The sequence below is a fragment of the Crinia signifera genome, chromosome 5 (genome assembly GCF_055691185.1).
Source record: "Crinia signifera chromosome 5, ASM5569118v1, whole genome shotgun sequence".
Taxonomy (NCBI): Eukaryota; Metazoa; Chordata; class Amphibia; order Anura; family Myobatrachidae; genus Crinia; species Crinia signifera.
In genome coordinates this window covers 197,973,747-197,997,753 of record NC_139221.1, presented here as the reverse complement: position 1 = coordinate 197,997,753, position 24,007 = coordinate 197,973,747, and the positions used below count along the sequence as shown (strand labels likewise).

At 47.9% G+C, this 24,007-nt stretch overlaps 2 protein-coding genes across 5 annotated transcripts in view; one reads left to right on the top strand and one right to left on the bottom strand.

The window, feature by feature from the left end:
* Positions 1–17,709, bottom strand: part of LOC146080762 (uncharacterized) — a 97,839-nt gene extending 80,130 nt beyond the window's left edge. For 2 of the 4 annotated variants that reach the window (XM_083188394.1, XM_083188395.1), the window contains exon 1: positions 17,310–17,701. The gene's annotated coding sequence lies outside the window, so the exon portion shown is untranslated. Of the gene's footprint in view, positions 1–17,309 lie in introns of all 4 variants that reach the window. The other 2 variants (XM_083188396.1, XM_083188393.1) reach the window with 2 other exon arrangements.
* A 1,040-nt stretch (positions 17,710–18,749) lies between these two features.
* On the top strand, positions 18,750–21,635 carry LOC146080761 (uncharacterized). The gene is made up of 2 exons (XM_083188392.1): positions 18,750–19,718; positions 20,807–21,635. Exons 1-2 carry the CDS (start codon positions 19,310–19,312, stop codon positions 20,971–20,973), a joined length of 576 nt encoding a protein of 191 aa, XP_083044518.1. The 5' UTR covers positions 18,750–19,309; the 3' UTR covers positions 20,974–21,635.
* Positions 21,636–24,007: the final 2,372 nt, after the last annotated feature.

Genomic DNA, 24,007 nt, shown 5'->3' with positions numbered 1-24,007 from the left:
TTCGGTACTATTTATATTTGCCTGTACAGACTGTTAAAAAATGGTACTGTACCGGCAAATTCGGTAAAGTTGGAGGCTGTGTGTGCTACAGGGGGGGGGGGGGGGGGACGACTGGGAGCCATCCTGTGTCTGTCGTTAATGATGACCTCTCTCTTCTGTACATGTTCAGGCAAGAAAGGGGGTTGTTAATGTTGCGTAGGAGTATGTATCGTTAACGATATTCAGTGTACACACTAGGCAATACAGTAAAAGATATTGCCCAGAAGGGGCCTTCTTCCACTTCTGTTGTAAAAGTAGCTGTCTTATACTGTAAGCTTCACTTTTCTTCAAAATAATCAACACTTTTCAAGCATTTAAAATGAGGAGTTACAGTATATAATAAAACGGGATACGATCATTTGGTCTAAAACATGATGATGGACAATCATTGGGTCGACACCATTAGGTCAACATGGGTCAAGGTGGACAGGTCATTAGGTCGACACACGCATTAGGTCGACATGGGCAAGGTCGACAGTCAAAAGGTGGACATGGGGTTTGTAATACAGTATAAATTGAAATGTGCCATTTACAGGACATAATATATTTAGTAAAAAACAATGGGGGGAATTCAAATGTTTTATCCCATCTGATCTCCTGTATAAAATGATGGGAGATCATGGGGCAATATTCAAATGGTTACTTTTAATCACGCATTTGACGCCCGTTAAGGTCAGGTTTAAGCACGCAAAGCACCTAAACCCAACCAAACTAATTGGCACAATGAGAACAGTGCTGTTTGGGTGCCCAAACGGGTGACTTTTCTTATCTTTTAGCTTGCTACCCCCAGGGGTAAGGAGCTGAAAAGATGTGTGCACGCCTGTCTTCAGAAACATTTGAATACCGGCAGCAGGCACGCACTGGTGCCAGGATGGGCGCCCAACAATCGAATCCCCCCAAATATGTTCTGTAGCCATTTCCCATGTCTTAAATTTTTGTGTTATAGTAAACTTGTAACTTTTATACAACATCCACATAGGAACACAAAACTGCACAACTTTTCAGGAAAGTGGATCCCGTACAGCTGGACCCCCGGCCATACCCGCTAACACCCGACAGAGACTCCACGTGCCCCCCTTCCCCCCCTTGCCAAAGGATCCTTTGTCAAGACAGCAGAGGGAGCCCCCGGCCTGTAGGCCCAGGGCGAGATCTCTGGAGAACCAACAAAGGCTGTCTGCCACCCCCCATCTCCGGGTGAAATCATGGTAGAAGCCCCAAGCGAGGAGTAGGTATGGCTCCTGCATTGGGGGCAGCGGCGGGGGACCTCAGCCTAGCAAGGGCCCGGCTCCCCCCCCCCAGCTGCAGCTCCTAACACGCTGCACCCCACCCCCTCAGCCCCACAGAGCTACAAACTTACTGGCGTACCTCTGTGATGTGCTGAAGGGGTGATGGCCTGTTGGGCCCTTCTACAGCTGCCCGTGTGTAGCAATGATTAAGATGGCACCGCTGATGGATGCATAGGAACTGTGCTGCTCAGTCATATGTAACCCTGTGTCTGCCCTGTTTTGTTCATCAGCCTCCCAGGGTACATCTATTGCACATCCGAGTGTATCTGTATGTGTCCTATATCTGCACTGTCCATTGTTTACTTTTTACCTAACTGTCTGTTGCGTCGACCAGTGGCGCCGCTGATGGCTGCCTAGGCGCTGTGCAGCTCGATGGGTATGTGTTCCGTGTGATAAGTGTATTGTCTCTGCTTATATTGTTACCTACCTGGCTGTTGCAACAACCAGTGGTGCTGCTGATGGCTGCCTAGGCGCTGAGCAGATCAGCGAATATATGTTTCCTGCTTCATTAACCCCCAGGGTGCATCTATCGTATACCTGTATGTGTTATGTATATCTGTACTGTCACTGTTTAACTGTTACCTAATTGGCTGTTGCAAAGCAATCCAAATCCAATTCCTAGTATATACACGTATACCTGGCCAATAAAGCTGATTCTGATAAATCACCTTTAAGACCACTATGGGAATAATACAGTTGAGGAGAAATTGGGAGCATCATGCTCCTGACCTGCGCACACAGAAATAAAATGGCACATTTACCCCCTATGTGTTCACCTGTACCCCTTTCACATCGCACCTCAGACCCAGGTTATTGCTGGGTTGGTCACCCTCTGTATAATGGATGACCCGGGTTTAGAGTGAAAGCACCGGGCCCGGGATCATGATCCCTGGTCCGACCCGGCTTTGCGATGTGAAAGAGGTATTGGGTTTGATACTACTAATGATAGTTGTAAAATGTACCTCTGGAAACAGCTTAGAATTAGGATGTGCAGTCCAAAGCCCTCTGACTTATTCTATATTGTGTACAATTATAGGCAGAGACTCCTTTAGCTTGGATTGGCACCTCTCCCACCTGCCCAAAGGTGTTTTTAATTAGCATTGATCTCTGGCATTTACAGACTGCACATTCGAAAAAGCACTATGAAATGTGAATTCTAAATACATTTATACAAAAGTTTATTTACTGTACTAAGATGGGAGTTTTATTGAAGATAAGATGTTGCCCATAGCAAACAATTAGATTATACTTCTTATTTATTTAGTACCTTCTAGAAGATACCTTCAACATAACTCCAATCTTAACCCTCAAATAAACCCCAATGTGTCAGTTTTGGCAATGAGTTTGGGGCGCAGGCCTTGGTTGGTGTGGAAAAAAAAAGGGAAAAAGCAGAGCTTGGTAATTACCAATTCATAGCATATATAAACAAGCGGGACTGACTACATATTAATTGGCATTTTATTATAAAAAAAAGGTACTTAGGTTTAGTTTCATTGCGGCAGCGCGCGCCGCTCTAGCTATGAATCTTGGCAGCTTGCCAAACTTCCTTACTGCTGTAAGCTAAGTTATCAGCTTAGCAGTTTGAATCCTGGCAGCCCCCACCATCTACATCAGCGTGGAGTTGATTGTACATAGTGTGGCGAGCGTAGCGAGCCATAGAGCCCCGCAAGGGGACGCGGATAACTTCACATGTATTTCGCGTCCCCTCGCGGGGCTTGCTGTGCTTGCCACGCTTTGGGCTTGGTGGCTCGTTGCGCTAGCCACACTATATAAAATCAACTCCACGCCGACGTGGATGGTGGGGATATGAAAAAGGTCGGGAGGATGCGTACCGCGTACACTCAGGGGGCTCGCTGCGCTCGCCACGCTTCGGGCTGCCGTGGATAGTGGAATAAACAAGGTTGACAGCTGGTACGTCGACAAGTGTCATTGTAGACAGGTTTACTAGTGTTTTTTACATTTTTTTTGGTCTGTGTATTTTTTGGGATAATGCTGCACCCCTATACCAGACTAAAATTTAGACGCTGTAAGGGTCTAAATTTAGATGCACCCTTGTTAGCGGGTTTGTGCAGCATCTAAATTTAGACGCTTTAAGCTAAAACGTCTAAATGAGCAGTTTGCCGGCGCTGTACTTAGACGCTATAAGTCTAATGCTGTGTACACACGGGGTAATATGATTGCTGGGGATATATTGCTAGCAATATATCCCCAGCAATCATATTGCTCAGTGTCTCCTTTTCATCAGCGATGAAAAGGAGACACTGCTACGGGGCGGAGGGGGAGCGCAGCAGCAGCAGACGTTGCTGCTGTCACTTTAATGGGAGGAGGGAGGGAGCAGGGGAACGGGGCTGGGGAGATCAACGCTGATCTCCCCGGCGCTGACCTCCCGGCACAGCGATCGCCGTGGAAAGCCGCTGGTCGCAGGAGCATGCTCCTACGACCAGCGACCATTAGGCAGTGCACACGGGAGCGGGCAGCTGGCGATTTATCGCCAGCTGCGCTCCAAATCACTGGCAATATGGTCACTCAGCGACCATATTCCCAGCGATTTTACATGAAATTGCACCCATGTGTACTCACCTTAAGTGGTAGACACAAAATTTAGACACAACCTTTGTTATGCAACTGAAATGTATCACCCATACGTGCGTGCACAAACAAACATCAGGATAACGTGCAGTGTAACAGCATACAAGGATTCTAGTCTTTACCAACGTGCTTAATTTTAACACAGCAACAACTCTTTTGTGACACATGCCTTAATAATGAAACTGAAAGGAACTACAGGTTGAGTATCCCTTATCCAAAATGCTCAGGACAAGAAGCAAGAATGAGGTATTAACTTATCTTGCATTTATAATGTACGATAAGTACATCAAACACATTACATACACACAAATATATTTTATTTGTGCATGAAAAGTTTTAAAACATGAAACAAAGTTAGTGAACAATCTCAGACACTGAGTTTGAATGCCATGCAAACATTTTCTTGCACATATTTAGTGCTGGTTACATATAATTTCCCCAGTAGTGCCAGTTACAGATGTATCCAATAGATTTTGAGCGCAAAACAAAGTACGTTTTGGAAACTATGGTTCTCTGAGTAATTTGGATTATGGATATTTGGATATGGGATACTCAACCTGTACTACTGACATGATCCAGTGTTAACATTTAATATGACAGGAATCACATGGAAAATAGGATTTTGGGTACCTACCGGTAAATCCTTTTCTCGTAGTCCATATGGGATACTGGGCTTCACTACTATGGGGATTGAGACCTCCGCAGGAGAGACAGGCACATAAAAGAACTTTCAGTGTGGGTGCACTGGCTCCTCCCCTCAATCTCCCTCCACTAGTCAGTTAATGCAAAAACTGTGCCGAAGGAGAGCATGTGAGGAGTATGTGATAATGTATTGTGGTGAGATTCATCCAGCACACCCAAACGAACAAAAAACATATAAAAGAGGTGAATCCTAACAACTTAAGAGGACACCTGTAACTAGAACAAATCTATAGTCATATTTATCCTATAGAAAACAAGGCAATAAGCCTAACAATAAAGTAGGTCTGACAGCAGAAAAAGCCGCACTGAGGCGGGCTCCCAGTATCCCATATGGACTACGAGAAAAGGATTTACCGGTAGGTACCCAAAATCCTATTTTCTCTACCGTCCAATGGGATACTGGGCTTCACTACTATGGGGAGGTCCCAAAGCTACCAGAACGGGTGGGAACGTGCGGATTCTGCTGTAGAACCGCATTCCCGAACTGGGAATCCTCCCTGGCCAGGGTGTCAAACTTGTAGAACTTCACAAATGTGTGTTGCCCTGACCAAGTTGCGGCCCTGCATAGCTGCATTGCCGACACCCCTCGAGCAGCCGCCCAAGAGGTACCTACAGACCTGGTTGAATGAGCCTTTACTGAAAAAGGAAGCGACAAACCAGCTGATGCATAAGCCTGCTGGATAGTACATCTTATCCACCTGGCAATGGTACGCGTTGAAGCAGGTAAACCCTTCTTCTGCGCATCATAAAGCACAAACAGGCTGTCCGTCTTACGGATCCTAGCTGTGCGCTTGACATACCCCTTAAGGGTGAGGACCACATCCAAGGTATCTGGTATATCTGGGTGTGTCGCGCTAGAAGGAACCACAATAGGTTGGTTTAGGTGGAACCCTGACACCACCTTTGGAAGGAATTGTGGTCTAGTCCTGAGTTCCGCCCTATCATTGTGGAACACAAGGTAAGGGCTCCGACAAGATAAGGCCCCGAGCTCGGACACCCTCCTGGCCGAAGCTAGAGCCAGCAGAACAACAGTCTTCCAAGTGAGGTGTCGCAGCTCAGACTCCTCCAGTGGAACAAACCGGGCTGATTTTAAGAAAGTAAGAACTACTTCCAAATCCCATGGTGCAGTGGGAGGCACAAAGGGGGGCTGAATCCTCAGCACCCCCTGTAAGAAGGTTTGCACTTCCGGCAAGGCCGCAATCTTTTTCTGAAAAAACACAGATAGTGCGGAGATTTGGACCTTTAAGGAACCCAATCTGAGTCCCTTATCCAGGCCAGCCTGAAGGAAACGTAGCAGACTGTTTAATCGAAAACTGGCCGGAGGCAAGTCATTCTTCTCACACCAGGCAATATATCTGCGCCATATTACATGATAATGAGACGCCGTCACCGGCTTCCTGGCTTTTATTATTGTAGTGACGACAGAGGGATGGAGACCCTTGTGGACTAAGATCTGCCGCTCAACCTCCAGGCCGTTAAACGTAGCCGCTGTAAGTCCTGGAAGACGAACGGGCCCTGGAGGAGCAGGTCTTCTCTTAGGGGCAGACGCCACGGGTCTTCCACTAGCATGGCCTGAATGTCCCCGTACCAGGCCCTTCTTGGCCAGTCTGGTGCCACCAGTATGGCCTCCGTCCCCTGATGCCGGAGCCGCTTTAGCACCCGAGCCAACAATGGGAGAGGTGGGAAGAGGTACACCAATTGGAAATCCCAGGTCCAGGTGAGAGCGTCCACCGCTATCGCCCCTGGGTCTCTGGTCCGTGCACAGTACATTGCTACCTTGTGGTTCAATCGTGAAGCCATCAGGTCGATCTGAGGGAGCCCCCACAGATCCACTATGGCATTGAACACTTGAGTGTGAAGGCCCCACTCTCCAGGGTGAAGATCGTGACGACTCAGGAAGTCCGCCTCCCAATTGTCGACCCCCGGGATAAAAATGGCAGACAGGGCCTGGACATTCTGTTCCGACCATCTTGCCTAGAAGCCGGAGGCAAAGATGGATCTGTACCAGAGGTGACTGTAGGACCTCCCTGACCAGCTGTTGTATTGCAGTGACCTTTTCCATCGGCAGAAAGACTTTTTGTTCCGATGTATCCAGGATCATGCCCAAGAAAACCATCCTCTGGGTTGGAACCAGCGATGATTTGGGCATGTTTAGGATCCACCCGTGGTCTCTTAGAACCTGTATGGACAGATTGAGAGCACTGCTTAAAGCCTCCGCCGACCCTGCTTTTATTAGCAGGTCGTCCAGGTATGGCACTACATTCACCCTTCGGAGCCTGAGTAGTGACATCATTTCCGCCATTACCTTTGTGAAAACCCGCGGGGCTGTCGACAGGCCGAAAGGTAACGCCCGGAATTGGTAATGGTCGTTCCCCAAGGCAAACCTGAGATAGATTTGGTGTGGGGGCCAGATAGGAATGTGTAGATAGGCGTCTTTGACGTCTATAGAGGCCAGGAACTCCCCTCTTTCTAGGCTGGCGATCACAGAGCGCAAGGACTCCATCCTGAACTTGAACACGCGCAGGAAGGGGTTCAGTGACTTTAGATTCAGGATGGGTCTTACTGAGCCGTCTGGCTTCGGTACCAGGAATAAGTTGGAATAATATCCCTGGCCCTGCTCCGTGTCTGGCACCGGTACAATTACCTGAGACTGAAGCAGCCTGGTAATGGCCCCCTGAAGGAGCACCTGATCTTCCTGGGATGCTGGAAGTGCCGACCTGAAGTATCGTCTGGGAGGGGGTTTGTCGAATTCCAGCCTGTAACCTAGAGAAATGAGACCTCTGGCCCAGGAATCCAGACCCGAGGCGTCCCACACATGGCTGAAATGCAACAATCGCGCTCCCACCGCGAGAGAGTCTCGTGGCGGGAAAACCCCGTCATGCTGCAGGCTTAGAGGAAGTCGCGGCATTTGGACGGTCCTGGGTGTTGGAGGTGTTAGGCTTCCTAAACTTGCCTCTCGTGCCCCTGCTGGCATTGGAGGCGCCCCTAGCCTTGGGGCGAAACCTGTTCCCACGAAAGGACTGCTGGGAAGCACCTGTGAAGGTACGCTTTGCAACCGTGGGGGCTGATGGAAGGAAGGTAGATTTTCCTGCCGTGGCTTTGGAAATCCAACCGTCTAATTCACTGCCAAACAGCCATTCTCCTGTAAAGGGAATACCCTCCACACTCTTCTTTGAGTCTACATCTGCAGACCACTGACGCAGCCACAAGGCCCGTCTGGCTGAAACCGCCATGGCTGAATTGCGCGCGTTTATTGCGCCCAATTCCTTTTGTGCCTCGCACAGGATTTTTGCGGTATCCTGAATGTGACGCAGGCTGTCCCCTATCTGGGCCACAGTCATGTCACCCAACAACCCTTCCTGAATCTGGGTTGACCAGGTATGAATAGCCTTGGCCATCCAGCAGCTGGCTAAAACTGGACGCTGGGATGCCCCACTAGCCGTATATATGGACTTGAGGGTAGCTTCCAGCCTTCTGTCCGCCCCGTCCTTAAGGGTGGATACCCCTGGGACTGGTAACAACACCTTTTTAGAGAGGCGGGAAACAGAGGAGTCCACTACCGGTGGCTCCTGCCATTTCTTTCTGCCCAAAGGTTCAAAAGGATATGCATTTGTGAACCTTTTTGAAAGAGTAAACCTCTTATCAGGGTTTTGCCATGCAGCCCTGAAAGCAGTTTCTAACTCTGCCTGCTCAGGGAAGTACACTGGCTGTTTCTTCTGAGTCATGAAGAAAGGATCTCCTTCTGTGGATGCCTCTACTGGGAGATCTAAAACATCCCTAATGGCCCTGATAAGGGGCTCGGGACCATGCACTGCCGCCTCAGGAGCTGGTTCCTGCAGACCCTGCTCCTCACCCTCCTCCAATATGTCCTCATCGTCCTCATCTGTGTCAGGATCCATAGCAGTAGCCTGCCTCTTTTGAGGCTGTGCGGGAGGAGGAGGTACATTTTGGGTATGAAGAATATCCACCCTGGCAGCTAACATGGACAATTCCCTCTGAACCCTCTGCGTTTGCTGAGTGTTAGTGGAAAGCTGTGAAGCCACAGAATCCAACAAGGTCTTTATGTTGGAGGCCCATGCAGGCTCCTGCTCGTCTGCCTGCGACTGCCCCGCAAGCTGTGGGGGAACCCCACTGATCTGGGTGTCAGCACTACTGGGCTGTGGTGACATACAAGCCTCACAAGTAACCTGAGACTGTGACTTGGGCACAAACTTGGTGCTACACACCATACAAGTGAACTTTTTTACCATGATGAGATAGTACTACAATGTCTGTAGTAACAAACACAACCCCCACGCAGTCACACACGTGCACACACTGCTGGATGTGTTTCCTCTGAGTGAAAACAGACTATGTGCTTGCTTTATGCTGTGTCTGTAACTAAACAGTGGGGAAAAAACAGAGCAATTGGGGAGCCAAGTGCACCCTTAACCTGAACTCACAGATCTGGGTGAGCTGGTAACGCTAAACACAGTGATATAAACAACACAGTGTCTGACTAAGCTAGATAGCGCAGCAGCGCTAAATCGCTATAAAAACCTGCTGTCTCTGCCGTGCTGCAAGTATCCGGATCCACCACGCCAGTGAGGAGCCCTGTAATGGAGTCTGGCAGCGTGTGAAGAAGCAGGAAGTGACAGCGCGCGCCCAGCAGAGCTTGGTCCCGCTCTGAGTGAAGCCCCGCCCCCTTACACGGAGCTGGCGCTTACATATATTTATACTGACATTATTAAAGGTGTAAAATATATATCATACATTATACCCTGAGGGGTGTCCCTGGTGGTCCAGCGGCAGCACCCCTATGCCAGTTATCAGACGCGGTGTTCACGCGGTCCCTGCTGGAGAGCCGCCATTACTAGCCGTCGTCTTGCCGCACCAGAAATGGCTGCAGGGACCCCTTGTGGGACCCCCAGCCTGTACTCACCACCGATGTCTTCAGACCTGTCAGGGGTGTGCGGCGGCTAGGGGACTTGCTCGCTACAGCGCAATGCTGTGCGGTGACAAGTCCCACGCAGGACTGGATTGTCCTGTAGCAGGGTCAGCTCTGCACCTGAAGAGGTCGGGGACTGACCCTTCCCCTGACACCCACGAAGCAGGACAGCTGTGTGGTCACCACAGCGCCCCAAAATAACAAACTTGAAAATAAATGTGGAAAAAACTCTGGAGCATCCAGAAGCACTGCCTCTCCTGAGGCACATTTTTCAAAACTGACTAGTGGAGGGAGATTGAGGGGAGGAGCCAGTGCACCCACACTGAAAGTTCTTTTATGTGCCTGTCTCTCCTGCGGAGGTCTCAATCCCCATAGTAGTGAAGCCCAGTATCCCATTGGACGGTAGAGAAATATTAGCTTCAAATAAACCAGGAAATACTTTTCATTTAACACATAGACCAGTGATTTTCAACCTTTTTACCTTGCGGCACACTAAATAAGACTTTAAAATTGCCAAGGCACACCCTAAGATCCCTACAGGGCAAAACACATTGGCCACCACAGGGAGAAAAAAAACCTATTGGCCCCCACATTAAAAACAATCACACTGGTCCCCACAGGTAACAAAAATAAAACACATTGGCCCTTTACATGAAAAGAAGAGACCAGTAAATAACATTTGAACTTGTGGTGGCTGTAAATGGGTTTGGGCATGTCTAGATGTGGGGGCACGCTTGAGAACATCTCAAGGCACACTAGTGTGCCACGGCACACTGGTTGAAAAACACTGACATAGACCAAAGTAATACATACTACAGTTTAAGTTGGTAAGCTATCATGAGTACACTACATACACAATAAATGTTACTGTATTAACAACTCCCTAGCAACAAAACTGAATACCACATCGCATAGATAAGATTGGATACTCTGGCATGCAAATGACTGATAAAAACACTGAGGAAACATACCGATGTACACATAACAAGAAAAAGAATTGATGACCAACGTAGGACAAGAAAGTAGTACTAAGCAGTTGGTCATGTAAAAACTATATTCTGGTACTTACCAATAAATCCTGTTCTCTGATTCCATAGGAAACACTGGAGGCTGATAGTTACATTGGGTATAGACAGGTAATTAGGGGAGCCGGCACAAATTAAACGTGTGGCAGGCTCCATCCCTCTATGCCTCTCCCCTGACCAGTTAAGAAATTGTGCCCAAGGAGATGGGAGAACCAACTACAGAGTAGGGTGGCCAATCCTGGGATCGGCGGGATCCCGGGATCTGGCCTTAAAAATTGCTGGGATTTGCATGCACAGTCTAATGCCGGGCAGCGTCTGAGAATGTGCTCAGACGCTGCCCGGCTGTTCCTAACCCTGGCGTGTGACTGCGCAGTGTGATTTGGTCACACCTGCACCCTTGCACAGCTTTAACTGACTCCACCTGGCGGCTTCGTTGCACTGCTGCCACCTGCCCTGCTCCCCAAAGTAAGTTAATATGGGGGACAGGGGTGTTTTTCTTTCAGGGATGCCACCCTAGGCAAAACTTCTGCCTACTGCGCCCCCCCCACCCCCTCAGCACCAGTTACCCACTTTTAGCGGTAACATCTATTGTGAATAACACAGGATAATACATAAATACAGTGAGGTGGCACTCGCATTGGCTTAAACAAAGGGCGGTATTTAATGAGGCAGAATCGCCAAGTTTTATGGCGATTCTGTGTTTTTTTTCGTGTGTGCCGGCGATTTTTGGAGCTGAAAAAGCGAATCACCCTATTCAACGACCTCTATTCGCCGATGACGACCGGTGAATGAAGCACCAATCGCCGAATGTTATTCTCTACAAATCGCCGGTTTTTGTCTATAGGAATTTTCATGGGGATTCGCCGGTAGTCGACGGGAATCACCATGAATCGCCAAAAGTGTATTCAATGAGAAGTTGGCGATTCTTATTTCTTGTTTCATATCGCCGTTCCTCACCGAGTGTCCCTCGTCATCTTTTTATGGTGAACTTTTATAGGAACCTGTGAAATAATTGGTTTTAAGTGTTCAATTTAACTCTGCAAGTGTAATGTATTATTATTTGCTGCCCTTGTGTGATGTGATGGTCGTAGAAGTGCTATACAAATATATATTTAATTTTTTCTGGTATTTTTTTTTGCTCCCACAAAGCACTGTTCTTACCCATGGTGCACCTCACTTACCCATGATTCTCCTCCCCACCTCACTCCTTCGTTTGGCCTTTGAGGAGATTACACAGCTTTTGCAGTCTGCTGTATTGGAATCGTTTTTTCAGGGTAATTTGCATTTTTCTTGCATTTCACTGCAATTTCTTACAGTACTGAAGCTGTTTAGGGAAACGCCGGATTGGCTGAGAATCGCCGTTGGGGGCGGCGATTCTCAGCCACGTTGAATAGGGTGACACAGCTAGTCCCGGCGACTCCCGACGAATCCCTACGCTTGGCGAATCGACGTAAAAAAAACGGTGAATGGCTGGCGAATGTAAAATCTGAATCGCTGTGACCAACGATTCAGGTCATTGAATACCGCCCAAAGTGTCTATATAAGTCTGATGTTTTGGTCTAATGAATGACTGAAATCCCAGACTACTGTATGATACAGAAGTTGCCTTGTTGAAGCCCGTGTGAGCAACACCTGTTATCAAATCTCAGAAAATTGCAGATTGCAATTTTCAGAGATCAGCACAAACACGATTGCATTTTAAGTACATGGGGTGGCAATAACCTGTTGGGGGCAGAGATGGACCTTTGGGGGACAGGCCAGGGCATTTTCAGTTAGTGACCTGAACAACATAGACGCGTGAAGTGCCCCAGAGGCTGCATGACATCACACACACATGCTGCGAGCAAGAACATGATCAGGTGACATTCAGTCACGTGCGAGCGCTTCATTGTGGGGAAAAGTGCTCGCACTTTAGCGATGTGCCAGGTGGGTGGGCTTGTCCTGTACTGGGCAGCCCCCTGCAGGCTACCACCACTAGAGGTTCTCTTTAAATAGGAGAGCACCCAGGACAGCTGGTCTTGGAGTCAGGTTTGAGGGATGGAAAGAGAGATGCGGTTGATTGTATAAACACACATATATACATTTATACACACACATAATATATGTATACACATACCCTAAACACACACACTTACACACACACACACATCTATATATACCGTATATTCAGGGGAGCCAGAACGGTTTTATTTTAGGTGGGGCCAAGATATATTTTTAATTTGGCACCCCTTAAATTGCTATATGTCCCCCCTCCCATCTCCCAGAGAGAATGCTGGGAGATCGTGACATAGGGGAGAGGTAGAGGGTAAGGCAATGGGTGACAGTGAGAGGGCAATGGGTGTAGCCAGGGAATGGGACACAGAAAGTGGGTGATGCCAGGGGTAAGCAGTAGGGGAAGTAGAGGAGGATGGTGAGAAGCAGTCAGTGACAGGTAGAGATAGTAGGAAATGGAGAGGCAGTGGGTTAGTGGGAGAGGCAAAGGGTGATGGTAGAGAGGACAGGGGGAGACAGAGGGTGATGTGGTTGGTAGAGAGAGGCAGAGATGTTGGAAATATATGGTATCTGAAATATAGTGGGCGACAGAGAGGAAGTGGGTGACCGGGCAAAGGAAAGGGTGACAGAGATAGAGTATGACAGGGAGTTAGTGGGTGCTCGATGAAGCAGCGGGTGATGGTGGTGGCAGAGAGAGGGAAAGAGTGACAAGGAGAGGGTGACAGGAAGATAGTGAGTGATAAGGAGAGGGAAAGGGTGACATGGAGAGGGCAAGGGAGACAGAGAGGGTAAGGGTGACAACAGGGGGGGTAAGGGTGACAACAGGGGGGGGGGGGAAGGGTGACAAGGAGATAGTGGGTGACATGGATATGGTGGGGTGACACAGAGAGGAAAGGGATGACAGGGAGCTAGAGAATACCCTTTCACCCTCCATGTTACCCACTAAGTTCAACACCTCTTTTCTCATCAGCAGCAGCTAACAGCCCCCCCTCCACACTACAGACTTCCCACATCGGCACCGATATTTCCAGGGCCTTACCTCCTGTGTCCTGCTTGTGCCGGCTGGAAGTCCCTCTGAGCTCCAGTCTGAGGTACAGTCAGCTGCTGGAAGCGGAGCTGGTGATAGGAGTCCAGCCGTAAATCAGTAGCAGCAGTGCTTTCTGCGCACTGCAGCTCCTGCTAGCGCCGGACCTGACTTTGTTGGGGGCAGCAAGGTGAGCTGCTGCCAGTGCAGCCCACATACAGCCCATTACAGAGCCGATACACCGCACGGGCTGGAGCAGGGAAGATGCCCTGTATAGATAGGTGGGTGCTGGGCAGGGGGCGGCTGGGGCAGCACAAGCAGCGGCGTCTCTTCAGCAGGACAAGCAGCGGTGGAGCGGCACCACTCTGATGTCCCATTAATACAGAGCCAGGCCAGGGATAATAAAGCCTTCCATTGCGCCATGCTGCAGACGGAGTAAATGTGGGGTTGCGTTGGTGGCTGATTGTGCTGCCAGGGAGGGGAGGCACAGGTCTGTCTCCATTAGTGCCGTCGGCTCCATAGCGCCGCTAACTGCCACCCGCCCCTTACCAGCAGCGTGGACCCAGCTGCTGGCCGATTGCTGGAGTAGCAATATAATAAATGTAAATTTTGGATAGATCAATAGGGCACCCTCCAGTGGCCGGCGCCCTAGGCAGGTGCCTAAAGCTGCCTAGTGGTAGCGCCGGCCCTGAGTGTAGAATTATTTGGAATAGAACCTCGCCCGTGTTTCTCCCCAACTATTACCACTCTAAATTGTACTGGAAACATGAAATCTGCTTATCAAGCTAGACACCTATCCAATTACAGCTTACCCCTATCCAATAACAGCTTACCCCTATCCAATTACAGTTCACCTCTTGTAGTCTGAATTTGAGCAGCTACAGTACTATAAAAAGCTGTGATAGATACACTAAAATTTACATGGAAACAAATAGCAACAAAGTTTTGTTTTACTACATATGTATAGATTTTTTGGTACTTCCTCATCTTTGCGGCCACAGCTTATGCCAGTTACGTTCAGAATAGAATTATCGTCCGCACGCTATGCTTCGGACTCGGTGGCGTGTACACAGGTGGGTGGCATGGAACCAGGGTGGTGGCATGGTATGCAAAGATTCCTATGTAAGTTCCGTAGCGTAAGCGGTGGCCGCAAAGATGAAGTACCTTTTTTTACATCCCTATGTGCATTTCCATTTTTTAGGTCATTCCACAAATGTCAGTTTTGTGAATCTAAATCTTTTCCTCCATGTAAAAGTATAAAGTATTCAGCCTCACAAGAAACATAAGGGATGATTCAGCCTCACAAGAAACATAAGGGATGATTCAGACCAGCTCGTAGTGAACCAAATTCATCCTCGTCCCCGATGGTCAGGGTTTGTCGGGCAATCGGCGGGGTGGCGTTAACCTGTTCGCTAAACTGCGAATATAGCAGCCTAGCGAACAGGTCTGAATCAGGCCCATACTGTATAGTGTCACCTCACAATGAAAACCCCTCAATAAATCTATTCTACAGTCGCATGGAATATAGTTTCACCTCACCAAGGATCTCCTCAGTATATCTTATTCTACAGCCACATGGAACACACTGAGGGCCTTATTCTGATCGGTGCGGCCAAACGTGCGTACGTTCGCTATTAACGTACGCTAGCCGCACGCGGCCGTTGGGGTTAAGTCCACCCACAACTCAGCCGCATACGTACGGGCATAAACAACGTAGAAGGGGAGTGGCGTACAAATGAGCGTACGCCAACGTACACGGACGGGCCAGCCCTTACACTCCGACAACTGGCGTACAACTGAGCGTACGCCGCCGTTTACGGACGTCTCTCGCCCGTCTTCCCACCGCCTTCTTGCGGAGATCTGAGCGTACGCCAGCTTGCACGGACGGGTCCCTATTGTTTTCAATAGAAAAGTCAGCTTATGTCACCGCTCGTGAGAGTGAGCGTACGTCCGTGTACGCTGACATACCCTTCATATATATGGACCTGCAAATCTTGCCTTTCAACTATAATTATGAAAATTAATTAATTGATTGAATTAATTAATGTGCAAAATAGTGGTCATGGGCTTAAAACATTGCTGAAACATCCTTTGTAGGTGTTAGATGTGGTTTATGTTATTGTATCATAAATCCAAAACCTATGTTTGTATTAGAGTGAACACGTTGACACATGTCGACTTGTGTAGATTGAGTGTGCTACTGTGTAAAGTCTATGAAAGCACGTAGTGAATGTGTCTAACTGTTTCGCAAATACCTACCTTAGCATATATAAGCAGGTCTTAAAAAGATTCTTACCTTAAATTAAACAAACCTTTAAATGTCGAGAAGTATAGAAAGATAAGCTTCCAATGTGTTTGAGTGCTGTGTGTGGCTTGCAGGTAGTGAAATCATGGTTTGGACTTAATAGACTGCAGCATTGCTTATTACATTCAGGTGTATGTGTTTGAGTAGGAATCAGCGTTAATTAGCAAACTCAGGCGCACGCGGGCATGCGGTATCTGTAGGGGTGGTTTGAGATGGCGGTTGGCGGCCGCCTGTTTGGTGTCCGAAATGAACGGTGCCTTAGTCGATCGTGCGGTAGTAGCACCGCTCATTTTTGGTGCACACCCCCGTGTACGCCCATATTTACGCCCATTTTCCCTCATTATTTCGGCCGCTCCCCTCTTCACGCCCCTATGCCGCCCCCAATACCCGTACACTCGCGTACAGGTTTTTTCGTACGTAGAGACCCGTCCGTAAGCGTTGGTGAGTGGTCGCGCCTGCGCATTAGCGGATGTACGCATGCGCAGATCATAAAAAAACCCGGGACGTACGCGTACGGCCCGGCCGCTCCAACCAGAATAAGGCCCTGAATCTCCTCAGTATGGGGGTTATTCTAGTTCACTCTTTCTGACAAATTCCTTCTTAGATGGACAAAACCATGTGCACTGCAGGGGGGGGGGGCAGATGTAAAATGTGCAGAGAGAATTAGATTTGGGTGAGTTATTTTGTTTCTGTGCAGGGAAAATACTGACTGATTTATTTTTGCACTGCAATATAGATCTCACTTTGAACTAAAACCCCACCCAAATCTAATTCTCTCTGCACAAGTAACATCTGCCCCACCTGCAGTGCACATGGTTTTGTCCAGCTAAGAAGGAATTTGTCAGAAAGAGTGAACTAGAATAACCCCCTATATCTTATTCTACAGCGGCAGCCACATGGAACACATTTGTATTGTGTCACCTCACCAAGAAACAACCCCCTCTGTAAATCTTATTCTTTTGTACTTTCCATGAGAGTGTGTAATTTCCGTGCACGCCCTGTTACACTCGTCACACAGACGGAGCTGACTGAGGACAGGACACTGACTGGCTGGCCGCTCTCTCACATATGGAATGGACGCAGCCTCAGCCCCAGCACTAACCAGGAGTGGTACTGTCCGCAGAGTCACACTGCTCCGCGCATCAGCATGGGACGAGCAACGCCAGGCTACACCCAAAACATATAACAAAAAGCCCTTTACTAAATCTGTAATGGTTCTTGACGAAGGTTACTGTACGTAATAGATTTGTTTCCTGTACATTGTATATAATGGGTTATGAGAGCTTTCTAGTGTACAGGTATAGGCAAAGCCCAGACAGCAAGGTAAAACCATGAAAATCACAATAGGCTGTCACATAATGCTGCTGTAATTGTGATCGTAGTACAGCGCCCAGGAAGGAGAACCAGTGCTTTTACTTACTAGGAATGGTCCTATTGGAGGCTCTTTGTTCTCTTGCAGCAGGATGTTGTACTTCCACACCAATATTGCCAGTCCCAAGTGTGATCTACAGTATCAGCTGTCCAGGACACACACACACGCTGCCGCCTTCCTTTTGTTCCCCAGTTCCTTCATGTCCTGGGAGAGGCAGGCATTCCCTGTAAGGCTGAAGCTGAAGACAGCACCAGTATCAGTCAGGTCTGTCCGTGGGATCCTACTGGGATTGTAAATAATGATCAGCAGTAGTCAGTGAGTGAGGGAAGAGGCTGAGGAGGACGAGCTGTGTAATAATCACGCCGTACAGTGACAGTGCCTCTGCAGGACTGGAGAGTCAGGGGGCATGTGTGATGGTGGAAGCATTGGCTCACTGTGTACTGTATACTGGAAACCACCCAGCTCCTGGCTTCAGTTCCCACTCCAGGCACGCCTATTCAGCCTGCCTTATTCTCTGTCTACCTTGCACACAGCATGTCTCATGCTACCTAGTACACTTTGTACACAATCTGGGCAGACATTACAGTGCAGACACACGGTATTAAACAATATTCTAAATGCAACAGTTGAAAATAATTTGGTTAGCTACAGTAGGTGTATGATATTAACAATTATTTATACACTTTACAGCACCTAAATATTATTATGTAATATGGTATATTTAATTATCCACATCAGAAGAACACATCAGAACTAGAACCAAGTGGAGTTTACATTGTGTATTCCGTAATTTACAAACACTGGGGTAAACTTGTCAAACAAATCTTTCAGTAAGTTTTTAAGGTGCCCGTACACGGTACAATTATTGTATGCAATTTGGATTAGATTGCATCACATACGCTTTGCAATGCAATGAGATGCAATCTAATATGTGCAGCACATACGTTTTTGAGTTATGTGATGAGAGGTGTACGTGAGCGCACATCTTATCGCACCCAGCAATTGTACCATGTATGGCCACCTTTAGAGTGTGGGAAATATCTGCACTGCATGGAAGAAACCCATGAAAATATTGGAATTCAAAAGAGAGCTGGAAAATTTGTAAAAACTCACTGTGCAAGTTTTGTTTTCCACATCCACAGGGTTTTACTATTCCAGCGGTTCTCAAACTGTGGATCCTGACCAGTGGCATAACAATATCCTTGCAGACCCCGCAGTGGTGAGGAGGCGCTGAGTAAAGTGGGGGCTATTGTTCCGCTGCTGCCTGCCTTACCCTAGTTACCGCTTGCCGCTGCCTCTAACCCGGACACGCATATCTACTTCTTTGCGGTGACCGGTCCCCGCGCTCCTCCGGGCTCAGTTCCTGCTATGATGAAAAATCTCCCAGACAAAATGTCCACCCCCTTATAGCAGACTGTTTTTTTGGATGCTAGAGGAGGCGGCGGTCTCCTCTAGCATCCAAAAAAATGGTCTGCTGTAAGGCGGCGGACATTTTGTCAGGGAGATTTTTCATTATAGCAGGAGCTATAATGGTGAGAATACTGTCCCTAACTGGTGATCTAATACCCCGTTCTCATTGCCTAAAAAACCCGGGTATTTGGCAGTGCGAGCAGTAATTTCCCGTGTCGCGTCTCAGTGTGAACGCGTCTGTGAAATTTCCGGGTGTTATGCCCCGGGAATGACACACAGGTTTTTTGCAGGGTTTTTCCTGGGTAATACACGGATGTACGTCAGTCTGAACAGCACAGACACAGGTTTTTCACACACGATGCGAAATAGCAAGCTGATTGGGGAATGTAATCAGGTGACATGTGACGTCCATTTAATGCTGCGTCGAGGAGAGCAGAAATGGTGCACTGGAGGGATGAGGAAGTGTTGGAGCTGCTTGCTGTGAGAGGAGAGGAGGAAATTAATAAGCAATTGACCGGCACAGTGAAGGACTCCACAGTTTACTACAACATTGCCAAAATCCTGTGTGCCCGTGTCATCATAAAAACGCAGCAGCAGGTAGTGAACAAAAGCCCTGCGGAAGCAGTATTCTAAGGTCCATGACCTGCCCATTTTATGACCAGTGCAATGCCATCTTTGGGAACTCTGCACTGGCTAACCCCATATCACTGTCCTCCTCCAGCAGTTTTGCTGGCAGTGCAGCAAGTGTATGTGAAGAGAATGCAGCAGCAGCAGCGTCACCCATTGACCTTGATGCCATAGACAGTGAAATGGATTCCTGCTCAGTCCATGGTGAATCCCAGCATGACGTCCTGGATTCATCATTTAACTCGCAGCATTCCGCTGTAGGTCCATCATCATCGCCTTCACCAGTACAGCAACCGCCATCAGCATTGCCATTGCAGCGACCACCATCAACGTTTGCAACATCGCTCCCAGCTGAAGCAAGTGCTGCCGTTGAAGCGACGCCACAAACACAGAGTGCACGTCCACAGTTACGCACCAACAGTAAGTTTAATACTTTTACACACACCAATATTACATAGTACAATATTTTTGGATGTAAAAAAAAATGTCGCAGCATGTAGCTAGTGTGCAGGAGGGAACAGGCCTCAAGCACGTATCTGCCAACACTGCTTTTTTATTTATGTATTTTTCCTATTTAACATCAACATGCATGTGTGTAGTGGGGATCTGAATCAGGCCTGTCAGCAACATTGCTAAAGGCCCCCATACACTTGCCGATTTTGGTCCGATTTCGGCCAGATCAGTCGGATCTGGCCGAAATCGGACCAAAATCGGCTAGTTTTGATGTCCCCTCAGATCCGATGCGCGGTCCCGTGCGCATCGGATCTGCGTCGGGTGGTCGGACCTGCTGCACGTCCAACCACCCGACTTGGGACCTAGTGGGGCGGCGCGGCGGTGGAGGGAGCAGGTGGGGCTGCGGGGGATACAGGCGGCATAGAGCCGGGCAGGGGGAGCCGGGAGCTGTCAGTACTGAATAAAAAAAAAAAAGGCCATACAATGAATGGGCGGCCTGTGATTGGCTGAGCGCTCTCAGCCAGTCAGCAATTGGCTGAGAGAGCGCTCAGCCAATCACAGGCTGCCCATTCATTGTATAGGCTTTTTTTTCTAGCACTGACAGCTCCCGGCTCCCTCTGCCCGGCTCTATGCCGCCTGTGTCCCCCGCAGCGTCCCCAGCCCCCCTGCTCCCACCAGCAGCCCTGCTCTGTAGCCCCCCCCCCCTGCTCCCCGGGTTTTTTACATGTGATAAATCGAGACGATTTATCACATGTAAAAAATGGCACATCAAGTGCCAATCTAATCAAGCTCCCCCGGGGAGCAGCCGGGGAAGCTCAGGGGGAAGTCGGGGGCGACTTGTCCTAAGGACAAGTCGCCCTAGTGTATGGGGGCCTTAACAGGTCTGAATGAGAAGTCGCCCACAATCCCCCCCTGACCATCCCGATAACCTAACCTAACCCGGTATGCAGTCCTTATGGTGGGTTCCTAGTGCATGGGCACCAACAATGGATAGGAGGAGAACTAACAATATTATAGGCTGGTTTAGTAATGTGTTGTGTTTGTTTTTCCCATAGTTTATAATGTTCCACAACGGAAGAAGAGGGCCACAAAGATGGAACAAGCTACAAAAGCAATGACCACCGTAATGCTGGAACACCTGAAGGAAATGGATCCTTCAATGCAAGTGCATGAAGATTTATGGACAATGAGCGTGAGCTACAGAACTCTTTCATTACAGTGATTGTTGGTATGCATGAGCGTATCAATCGTGAGAACCGAGACACACAAATGGAGTTCCTTAATAGCCTTTTTAGGGCACAAGGCCATGCACAGCCCCAGCCACCACATAATACTTTTGAGGGTAGTTATCCAATGTATAGCACAGGCCAAACAATTTTTTACCCCCAAATCAAGGATACATGGCGCCACACAGCACGCCTCACCCTCCACCAATGTCACACCTTTTCCCTGAGTATACTGTTGGTACACCTCATCCTGCAGCAAATCCTCGCCATTTCCCTGAGCGTACAGCTGGTGCTCCTCACCCTCCACCAGTTCCTCCGCACTGCCCTGAGTATGCGGCTGTGACACCTCACCCTCCAGCAAATCCTTGCCATATCCCTGAGTGTACAGCTGGTGCACCTCACCCTCCACCAGTTCCTCTGCACTGCCCTGAGTATGCGGCTGGTCCACATAGTCATGAGCAGAATCCAACTGCTCTAAGACAGGAGTACCCCAGCTACCAAGTGTTGTAGATCTGTTTACGGTGTTTTTGTTTACCTGTCTGTCCACCCGGCCTGTACAGAAGTTATGTTAGGCATTGGGTGTTGTCATTATAGTGCTAATACATTTTTATATTGTAATTTTTTATACACTTCCTATATCTATATATTCACACACTACAGTTGGTTTTTGAAAGAAAAACACTATTGTACGTATGAATAAATATGTACAAACAAACTGAAATGTCTCAGTAGTTTATTGTCATTAATAACTTTTGTGATCTAATGGGTTAATGCAAATAAGTGTGTGGTTATGGTGTTGCGAATGTCTTCTGCACTGGTGTTTGTCCCCTCATACATCTCAGAATCTGCAGAGTGGTCTCATACCTCAGGCTCCAGTACGGTCCATTCTGGTAGAAACTGTTCTTTGTTTAACTCACAAATGTTGTGCAACACATAGCAGGCAGCTACTACATGAGGCATGAAGCTGGTATCAATGTAATTTCGCTTCATTAAACAACGCCAACGGCCTTTCAGACGGCCAAAGGCATTTTCTACCACCATCCGTGCAGAACTGAGGGTGTGGGTGAAGTGAATTGGTTCTGGGGTAAGTTGATGGCGCTGAGTGAACCCCTTCATTAACCATCGCCGTAATGGGTATGCTGCATCTCCGATAATATGTACTGGGATCTCAACCCCATCGATGATCTTGGATTTCTGTAAAGTAAGACAAGAGTTACAATATGTAATTGTGGGAGTACAAGTATGCTCATCTGGTGGTGCTTCACATAGTAAATTGCCACTTTTCTTACCCTACAGGTGTAATGAGAGACATTTGAAATACAACAATACATGTGGTATGTTGGTTATACATAGATAACCCTCAAAAAACCCCAACCCCAACAAACAAAAACATATATCTTTACCTCTCTAGGGAACAACCAACCATCCTGCTTCTCCTCAGCAATAAGGTATAGGTCCGAATTGGCTAGAACTCTTGCATCATGGGAACGACCTGGCCAGCCAATAAAGACATCAGTGAAACTGCAAATATAAAGTGTTTAGAATTGTTTTAGCAAAAAAATATTTATAGCACAGTCTAGTATTTAAAATAAAAAATGAAAATTACCAATAGTTGTGGTCCACTACAGCCTGTAGAATTATAGAGTGCCAGCCTTTGCGATTGAAGTAATCGGCATGGTTGTCTGTGGGGGCAATAATAGGGATGTGTGTCCCGTCTATGGATCCAGCACACTGTGGATATCCACAATGCAGGAAACCAGCGATGGTGTCGTCTAACCTTTGGCCTTGAGGTAAGGTGATGAAACGACGGTAAAGGCCTTCCAGCAAAGCCTACATTACCTCATGCACTAAAGTGCAAACCGTAGATCTCCCCACTCCAAACAAGCACGCGACTGTGCGGTATTCTCCAGGGGTAGCATACCACCACAACACTATCGCTAGTCTCTTTCTAGGAGAGATGGGTATTCTGCAGTTTGTGGTCTGCCTAGAAAGTGCAGGGGTGATAAGGTCCAGCACATACTGAAAGGTCTCACGTGACATGCGAAAATGTTCGATCCACTGGTCATCCTCATAAGCCTCCACTGTAGACCAAAAGACCTCGCCATGAGAGCGGTCTCTGGTCCACATTCGCCGGGTAGTGCCAGTGCTGAACCTCAATATGGAGGTAATGCTGGATACGATGAAAGCTCTTCTCCTGCGCACATAATGAAGGTGAGCACTCTCTCTCTCAGCAAGAAATTGCGCTTTCCTCCTCTTCAAAGTACACTGTGCAAGGTAGCACAATGTTAGCAGCTGCAGCAAGCTCTCATTTGCTGCATGAAACAGCAAAATAGTGCAAAACATCAGGGACATCTCGTCAGCCATGATTCCAGCAATGCAATGTGCTTGGGAAAAAAGGCCTCTTTTAATGACATCATCTTCAGCCAGCCAATAAAAGCTGCTTTCTAATACAGCCAATCACAGCTACTTTTTTAACAGCCAATCAAAGCTGCTATTATATTCACACACTTGTTGGCAGGGCAGACCAGGGGAAGCAGTGTGAACGGGTCAGACATGGGAATTTCCCGGGTCTAAGGTGCAGTGAGAACGGGGTCTAAAAGTTGCGATGCTCTGTGCCCCGCCAAAAACCCGGCAAGAAAAACCCGAGTTTTTGCAGGGGCGGCAATGAGAACATGGCATTACTAGATTTAGCATGATATTAATCGCTGGGCAATAGCTCCTTGTGGGGGCACGCAACACTATCACTTTGGCTCCTACACATGGAGCGATGTAGTGGCATTTTCTAAGTGATCTAGTCAGATTGCTTAGAAAATGCCCTGAAATTGCCCGTCTGCAGGCCCTATAAGATGGGGAGTTTGTAATATAAATTAAGTCTTATCCACCAGATAGAAACAAGTTGCACGGGGCGCTCAAGTAACACACTATTTTGGTCAATAAAATTTATTGGGTACACATAGAAAACAATACATTAATACACATTTAATATGAAAATTAAACCAGGGGGAAAAAATAAAAATAATAATACAAAAT

What these genes read in the sequence shown, in the direction of transcription:
- LOC146080761 (XM_083188392.1), top strand. Translation starts at nt 19,310, where the DNA reads ATGACCTGCCCATTTTATGACCAGTGCAATGCCATCTTTGGGAACTCT. An exon ending in TCCACAGTTACGCACCAACA is followed by an intron (nt 19,719 to 20,806) that starts GTAAGTTTAATA and finishes TTTTTCCCATAG; the next exon opens with TTTATAATGTTCCACAACGG.